This window comes from Anguilla anguilla, chromosome 4 (genome assembly GCF_013347855.1).
Source record: "Anguilla anguilla isolate fAngAng1 chromosome 4, fAngAng1.pri, whole genome shotgun sequence".
Classification (NCBI taxonomy): domain Eukaryota; kingdom Metazoa; phylum Chordata; class Actinopteri; order Anguilliformes; family Anguillidae; genus Anguilla; species Anguilla anguilla.
In genome coordinates this window covers 5,988,583-5,996,972 of record NC_049204.1, presented here as the reverse complement: position 1 = coordinate 5,996,972, position 8,390 = coordinate 5,988,583, and the positions used below count along the sequence as shown (strand labels likewise).

The following is an 8,390-nucleotide window of genomic DNA, read 5'->3' as shown; positions in this document are numbered from 1 at the left end:
ATGCCAGACTGCATGGTAAATGGCATTACGCAGGTAGACAGTATAAATAGCGGCGTGGTCCTGTGAATGTTTATGTACGGCAGCACAGACGGCACGCCGCCGTTACCGGATTTACGGGCGGCGGGGCGGCGTGTCGAAGCCAATACACGGGACAAGAGTGATATTTCACGTTTTGTTATCGTATCCCGTGTAAATTCGCTCAGACGTATGGAGGCACGGAGATGAGATATTTAAGATATTTTCAGCTTTGTTTGTTTGTTTATCTATTTATTTATTTATTTATTTATTTATTCCCCCCTCCCCCCTTTGCTGCAAATTTGGGTGTGCGTAGACTTTCTCTCTACGTCCCCCCCCCCCCCCGCACCCCCTCAGCCGAAACGTCATGTGGTGCAGTCGGGCAGTAACCAGCGTGTGGCCCTTTAATGGGGCGTCCGGGCCTCCGGCTGGGGCCCCTGTGCCTGTACCGCCAAAACCGAAACCGCCAATCCGCGCACTGCAGGCCGCAGACGCGCCTAATAAATAAAACCCACGGAGGAAAGGAGAGAGAGAGAGAGAGAGAGAGAGAGAGCGCTCTCCCTCTCTCAGACCCCATCGTCGTTCTCGGGGGCTGAGAAGAGAAGAGAGAGAATGTCCGATCGCGATATGTGTAATCCGATCGCAACGCGCGGCGACACATTGGAGGGCGGTGAGTAACGCCGTGGCAACCCCGCGCGTGATTGGTGCTTCTCTGCTTTGATCTTCGGCTCTGCGGAAGAGGATTTCACAGGGATGACGCAACAGTTGTCTTCCTCTCTCTCTCTCTCTCTCTCGCTCTCTCTCTCTGTCGCTCTCTCTCTCTCTCTCTCTCTCTCTTTCTCCCCCTCTCTCTCTCTCTCTCTCTCCTCCCTCTCTCTCTCTTTCTCCCTCTCCCTCTCTCTCTCTCTCTCTCTCTCGCTCTCTCTCTCTGTCGCTCTCTCTCTCTCTCTCCCTCTCTCTCTCTCTTTCTCCCCCTCTCTCTCTCTCTCTCTCTCTCTCTCCCTCTCTCACCCCCTTCTCTTTCACAAGTACTTGTTTAGTAAGTCCGTCGTGCGCTAGTTTATGTGTGTCTGTGTGTGTGAGCATTCATTTATTTACGTTTCTGTAGTCAGGAGTGTGTGTGACGGTGTGTGTTTGTGAGCGTGGGCACGTGTATTTTTATGTGTGTGTGTGTGTGTGTGTGTGTGTGCACGCGGCGTGTGTGTGACTGCGTGTGCCTTGTGCAAGAGTGTGCGTGTATGCGCACGTGCGTGTGTGTGTGAGTGTGTGTGTGTGTGTGTGTGTGTGTGTGTGTGTGTGTGTGTGTGCGCCTGCGTGTGTGTGAGTGCGCGCGTGTGTGTGTGTGCGTGTGTGCGCAGGAGTGTGTGTGCGTGTGTGTGTGTGCGCCTGCGTGTGTGTGTGTGAGTGCGTGTGTGTGTGTGCGCGTGTGTGCGCAGGAGTGTGTGTGCGCGTGTGTGTGTGCGCCTGCGTGTGTATGTGTGTGTGTGTGTGTGTGTGTGTGCGCGCGCGCCTGCGTGTGTGTGAGTGCGTGCGCAGGAGTGTGTGCGCGCCTGTGCGTGTTGGTGTAAATGGGTTAGCATTAAAGTGGTCTGGGACCGCTGCATTTTATTTTGCCAAGTAAAAGGCTGAGAGTTAAAGCGCGGAGGCCTAATGCGTCCCAGGGGGCCGCTCAGAGAGGGATGTGCTGATGCTCTGCTATCAAGGTCCCGTGAATAGTCCTCCCTGCCATTCATACTGATGCTTTATATAGATCCCCGCCACGGACGGAATGACCAGCCTTGACACCGGGATGATGAAACTTGTGACAACATCAAGCGCAAGGCTGTGCGGTCACGCGCCCCGCCCGGATTTGGCAGCCTGCCCCTCTCCCCCCGTCCCCCCCGTCCCGGCCAAGAACGGCCCAAATCAATTGTGCAGAGAGAGAGAGAGAGAGAGAGAGAGAGCTTAAATTCACACCCCAGCCAGAGGGAGTGGATGAGCGATCATATGTGGGTGGGGGTTGGGTGTGGGGGGGGGGCTGGGTAATTGTGGTTTGTGGGGCATTTATTTGTGCAGTTTTTCAATAAGAGTTTTCTGTAAAGAAGCAAGGTGATGCGTTATGTATTGGTTAGGGAAGCGGATTACGGTTTTCCATCTTGGGCGAGGCCCTGCTGTTGTAAAGCTGCATTTTTTGTTCAATATACCATCTTCGTCTTCCAAACGTATATTGCGCCCTGTGTATTGCATATCGTATATATATGCGTACCGTGTCGCTTCAGCTCGCAAGTCGCTCTGGATGAAGCTCACAGAGATGATGTCACGCGATTGTAAAACTGCACCGTTCAAAAAGAGTGCCCAAAAAAGCCCAAATTCGCGCATTCCCTCGCCCCTTTAGAGGCTGTGCGCCGGGCCGGTGATGTACTCGATTGGCCGCAGACGATAATGAGAATTTCATTTCCTGTCATCGTTAGGGATATGAAAGCACAGCAGCGCTCCCGTTTCCCAGCACTCCCCCCCCGCCCCCCCCCCCCCCCCCCCTCCCCTCCCCCCCCCCCTCGTCGCCACAAGGTAAATGTGTGTCTTCTGGGGTGTCGCTCCAGCGTGGCGGTGCTAATGTGAACCCATCCGTCACTCAGCAGTGAACACGGAGCACATAAAGGAGTAATTATTCAGGGGCCCGCTCTGGCAACCCTCGCTCACGCGACGCCACTGGCAACCCCTGTAAACACGGGGCATGGGGGGGGAGGGTGGGGGGCGCACGTCAGCACCCGGCAGCCCCCAGCTACCCCCGGAAAAGCGTCTACAAGGGAATCGCATGTCTGGCTAGAGGGAGGGTTCCCAAAAAAAAAAGAAACAAAAGGAAAAGGAGTATCACAGAGTAACATGATTTGCTAATATCCAGATTTTTTAAAACATCTTTGGACGCGTCCAGGATGAGGTTATACTGGTCTGCCGTTCCCCTCTCCTGTGGGTACCTGGGCCCCTTATTGTATGTATCAATCCCCCCCCCCCCAGTGAGGTGCAGTGTGTGCCAGCAGGTTTGCGGCGTCTTCAAACTAAAAAACCTGAGAGATAAGGGGAGGGGGGGTGGGGTGGGGGGAAGGTGGGTCGGGGGGGGGGGGGGGGTAGGTGTTTGGTATTCTGAACTAATGCGATTCTTTAGTCCTGACAGACGAGCGCGATAAAGACGGACAGCGCACGGCGCTCGAACCCGTCCCCCGCCTGGCCGGCCGCTTATCGCCGGGGGGGGGGGGGGACGGGAAAAACAGCGCGGTTCATCGCGCGGCCTTGCTCTCGCGTCGGTATCGTATTAATTTTAATATATTTATTCCTTCGTTATTATTCCCTTCTTTATCGGGCCTTTAATATTGTTCATAATTTGTCCTTATCTCCGTGGCTGACTGCGGAGTTTACACTGTGACTTGGCAAGCAGATGGAGGGATGACCCCCCCTCCCCTCCCCCCCCCTTCCACCCACCCACCCACCCGCCCGCCCACCCACCCCCCAGCTCCAAACTCCAATGGAACATGACTGACAGCCTGCTGTATAAGTAGTTGTCATAGCAACCCATCTCACACACCAGCCTTCTCTCTCTCCCTTTCTCTTTCCTTTTTTCTCTCTCTCTCTCTCTCTTTCCTTTTCTCTCTCTCTCCCTCTCTCTGTCTCACACACACACAAACACACACTCTCTCTCCCTCTCCTGCTCTCTCTCTCTTTCTCTCCCTCTCTCTGTCTCTCTCTCTCTCACACACAGACACACACTCTCTCTCCCTCTCCTGCTCTCTCTCTCTTTCTCTCTTTCCCTCCCTCTCTCTCTTTCTCTCCCTCTCTCTCTCTCTCACACACACAGACGGTTGAAAATGCAGGAGAGGGCAAACAAGATTCATCGTTTTATTCCGAGCGCATTCTCAGGTTGCCGTGGACGATCAGTGATGTACAAACCCCGGCGAGCGCGTTCCTCTCAGGCTCTGGGTTACCGACGGCCTCGGTGTCTGAAATCCGTGGAAGCGAATTCACGGGCTTACTGTGGAGGAGTTTCCCCTTCTCCACCTCCCAGAATTCCACACAGAGTTCCACAGAAATAATCCCGAAATGCCTCCAATTGCTATTCAGTGGAAGCTGTCAAAAAAAAAAAAAAAAATACATCCACTGTGTGTAAACCCTTGAGATTTAACCTTGGAGTACATGGCATGAGTCATAGATACATAGTACTTTATTTTACCATTAATAGAGGAGTTGTACGTGGCGTGGAAAAATCTCTCTCGAACCCTGAAATGATGAACTCTCAGTTATTTATGTGCATTTCATGTATCATCGTGACAAGCATTTTTTTTCAAAAGACAAACGGTCGTCTCGAATTCTTGATTCGCTTTATTTGGCTATTATCCATAAAAATTGAAAATAATGAATGATTTTCACGGGGCAGGGGGACTTACCGATGGGTGACGTCATAACCGCAAAAATGACATCACTGTCTACGGACGCCCCGAAATAGGCATGCGAGCGAAAGAGATTTTCTACAGGGATTCCAGCAGCGGGTCTTGGATGACACGCAGCTGGTCTACTGCGCTGTAGTGCGTGACCGATGAAATCCAGCCCAGCACGGTTAATAAATACAATGTAATACAATCCCAGTCTTGAGCGGTTGGCCTTGCTTTCCTTTCTTGTGTAGCTGGAGGTTTTAAATAACAACATTAGCCCTCTTTGCCTTGTTAATCATTCAGCAGCGCTGTTTCTGGGAGAACCTATCATCAATCGGGGGGGGGGGGGGGGGTTGCCCCTAAATGTGCTTACTTATTTATTAAGTGTGCGTGTGAGTTCCTTTCTGCGTGGGATTGCACGCCGTGTGCCAGGCACCGGGGGTCTCGGGGGGATGAGTCATAGCCACAACGTCCCAAGATGCCATTCTGTTTGAAAGGCTCAACTGCAGGCCAGGCTGTGCGGAGCGGAGTGGAGTGGGGGGGTGGGGGCGGGGGGTTTGGGGAGGGGAGGGCCGCGTGTGGGGGGGGGGATTGGGGGGTGCTTGTAGGTGATGAATTTTCATGCGGCCGTTAGATGTGCCTTCAAACGCCGCGGCCCTCCGAGCGGAAAGGAACTCGGCGAACTCTCGCCCCCCGGTGCCGGCGTCGAAAAAAAAACGGGGGCTTTGAACGTGGCCCCGGCGGGCGCGCGGTATCCGTGCCTGTCCTCTGCCCCCCTGCCCCCCCCCCCCCCCCCCGTTCCCGCCATTACTGGACAGCAGCGGGACGGGCTGAGGTTCTCAAACAAACCTGGCACGTGCGCGCGGAAAAAATTCCCGATAACCTCGACTCGTTTTCGTTCGAAAAAGCGAAGCTCCGTCAAGTTCCGCCAAAATAGCCGCCGTAACGGTCGAGAGATCTCACATACGGGGTGTGCGATGGCTCCCCTTTTCTTCAAGACAGTTTTTTTTAATGACGTATTTCTTTTTTTCCCCAAATTAAAGCGTCCACGTCATACTTGCAGGCCGGTCCCATCTCTGTGACGTTCTCCGATTTTGGGGATGACATGCGTGTCCTCCTCAAGTGTGGGCTGGCATCCTCTGTTTCTTTAGCCCCCCCCCCCCCCCTGTCTGTACCCCTGAGAACCGTAGGGCTCACTCCGTGGGGTGCGGACTGGCTGCAGTTCCCCTCTCTGGCCAGAGGGGTCACTGTTGCGCACTGTGAAGGGTGAAACCCTGAGCACTGTCCTCTGAAACTCTCCCGCCCTCACTGGGCAACGCCACACCGAATTTCGTGTAACCCCGGCCTCCTACCCTGCCGCAGCCGGCCCTGGGACAGTCTAGATTTGATCCCGGTCCCTGGAGTGTGCCTCCACGCTAAGGACGAATGCCTCTGTCGCCTACGCCGCCTGGAATGCCCCAGATTAGCCCTGAGATAGTCTGACTGCAATAAATATTAATCTGAGGAAGAATAATAACTCAGCGTCCAGTTTATTACCTTTGCCTGTATGGGATCTCTCAAGGACTAGGGCACGATTCGTAGGGACTTTTGCAGCGTTCTTTATCGAAAGGTGTTGAAGGAGGTCTTGGTTCGAGCTAAAACAGCATAGTGCAGTGCATGTGTGTGTGTGTGTGTGTGTGTGTGTGTGTGCATGCGTGGGTGCGTGCATGCGTATGTGGGTGTGTGTGTGTTTGTGTGTGTGTGTGTTTGCGTGCGCATGCATGTGTGTGTGTTTGTGCTTGTGTGTGCGTGCGTGCGTGGGTGTGTGTGTGTGTTTGTGTGTGTGTGATATGTTTGTGTGTAGTAGTAGTAGATAGGGAATGGGTCCCTGTCTTTGCAAATGAACATAAATTCTTCACCGTCAAATTCAGACCACCCCCAATGCCGCCTCACCCCTCCCCCCCCCCCACTCCGCCCCCCCTCCCTGCCCACCCCCCCTCCCCACCCACTCCTCCCCAGGAGCGAAAGGAAGGGCCATCTTGGCCTTTTATTTTCCAGTTCAGCGATTCTCCTCCTCGCAGATAAATGCTCTCCAATCCAGCGTGACAGATGTCACATTGCATCGCCCCCGTTTGGAGACGCACCCTCTGATCCTGCCAGTAACGATGAGGAGCGAGGAGGCGCGAGGAGGCGCCCCCCGGACCGCGCCTCTGACGCTCGGGATTATGGGAAAGGTGCATCACGCGGTCCCGCAAGGGGCGTGGTGCGAGGGGCGGGGGGGCGGGGGTGGAGAGCCAGCCAGGGGTCCTGCATTCCGAGATGCCCCCCCCCCCCGCTGCAATGATAAATATGGATATCATCGGGTCGGGGTCACGGCCCGGGGCCCGTCCCGGCCTGGCCACAGGCACGGGCGTAGAGGCCGCGAGTGAGGGGAAGGGGCGGGACGGGGCGGGACGGGACGGGGACGGACGGACTCAAAGCAGGGGAAACGGTTTCATCGAAAACTATTGCTGTTATTTTCCATTGTTATACAGTCTTCTTTTTTGGGTGCAGTTCACAGCTGAGAAGTCATGAGCAGTAGTATGTGCTTGCGTGTTTGTGTGCGTGCGTGTGTGCGTGTGCCTGCATACGTGCGTGCGCATGCGTACACGTGTGTGTGTGTGAGTTTGTGTGCGACACTGTCAGACCTGGGTAAAATAATTATTTGAGATATGCCTTAATTTTTTTGGACACCTGGAAACGAAGCTAATAGATTATAGGATTTTCACCTGTGCATAACACAGTTGATTAATGTAATCTGGCAATTATGTGTTTTTTGTTAAAAACGTTTAAGTGATCTGCTGTACTGCTGTCAAAGTTCATCAGCACGTAGAGAGTAAGCATACTTTAAAATGCGTGTTGCAGTTAACCCAGGTCTAGTGTGCGCGGCTGGCTCGTCGCAGGGCAAAGGGAATGAGACGTGACTCAATCCTCTGGTGTCTGTAAGCGGATCTGTGAGCACAAAGCAAAGCCAACATAAAGTGCGAGCTGAGCACCAGGGCATTTATCTTCCCTGCTGAGAAGTTACGCTTCGCACAAAAACGAACGGCGTGAACGGCGTTTGTTCCCTGGCTTGACACCGTGGAAGCGCGTCGTTTGGGAAGGGGGACTCTGAACGTCGCTTCGCTCGCGGCGAAAAGACCGCGACGGCGGTAACTAGGCGGAACAAAAAGAGTCCGAAACGAACGCTTGGTGCGGAGCGGCGTTCAGGGTTCGGCTGCGGAGGCTTCGCGGGGCTTCGCGGGGCTTCGCGGGGCTTCGCGGGGCTGCCTACGGCGGCTGACTCGAGCGGTGTGTCGGAGAACCGCTCGGCTCCCCGACGCCGGAGCCAGCGCTTCCGGGCCGGAGTGTCGCCACTTTCGCGTGCGGCCTTGGGCCTAGCGCCCACGACGGCAGGGTATGAACGAGCCCAATTGTCACTAGAATTTAAAAAAAGGCAGGCTTAAAAAAACACAAAAAAAAAACAAAAAACACCCAAAAAAAAACCCAGTGGGTGACATGGCAGCAAGATGCTGACGGAGCAGATTTTCGGGAACAATGGGCCGTGACGTTCTGCAAGCCGGCCCGCGGAACTCAAGATGCATCCTTACGCCCTTTCAGGTGTGAGGTCACAAATATGCGATTGGAATGTTCGGGACTGAACATTCTAATGCTGATGTCACAATCGCTGCTGGTGACTGAAAGCAGCGGAGTTCTAGAACGCTGACATTTAAAAAAAAATACCCTGCTCTTCAAAGAGTTAATAAAGCGTTAATAAAGAGTTAATAAAGAGTTAATAACGCTTTTTTTAATGTAGCTGTGGACCGGCCGGAGCTCCACTTTAACCCCTCGCCTGCTTTTTGTTCCAGAAGACAGGAAGCTGTTTGTGGGGATGCTGAACAAACAGCAGACTGAGGAGGACGTGTACCGCCTGTTCGAGCCCTACGGAGTCATCGAGGAGTGCACCGTGCTAAGAGG

General features: G+C 54.0%; 1 protein-coding gene across 6 annotated transcripts in view; it reads left to right on the top strand.

Annotated features, from left to right (window-relative positions):
* The first annotated feature begins 625 nt into the window (after positions 1-625).
* celf5a (cugbp, Elav-like family member 5a) overlaps positions 626-8,390 on the top strand; it is a 43,084-nt gene continuing 35,319 nt past the window's right edge. For all 6 annotated transcript variants that reach the window (XM_035416177.1, XM_035416176.1, XM_035416175.1 and 3 more), the window contains exons 1-2: positions 626-685; positions 8,282-8,390. The exon at positions 8,282-8,390 is cut by the window's right edge and continues 20 nt beyond it. In XM_035416177.1, coding sequence (XP_035272068.1) covers positions 628-685; positions 8,282-8,390 — 167 coding nt within the window. In that variant the 5' untranslated portion in view covers positions 626-627. The remainder of the gene's footprint in view (positions 686-8,281) is intronic.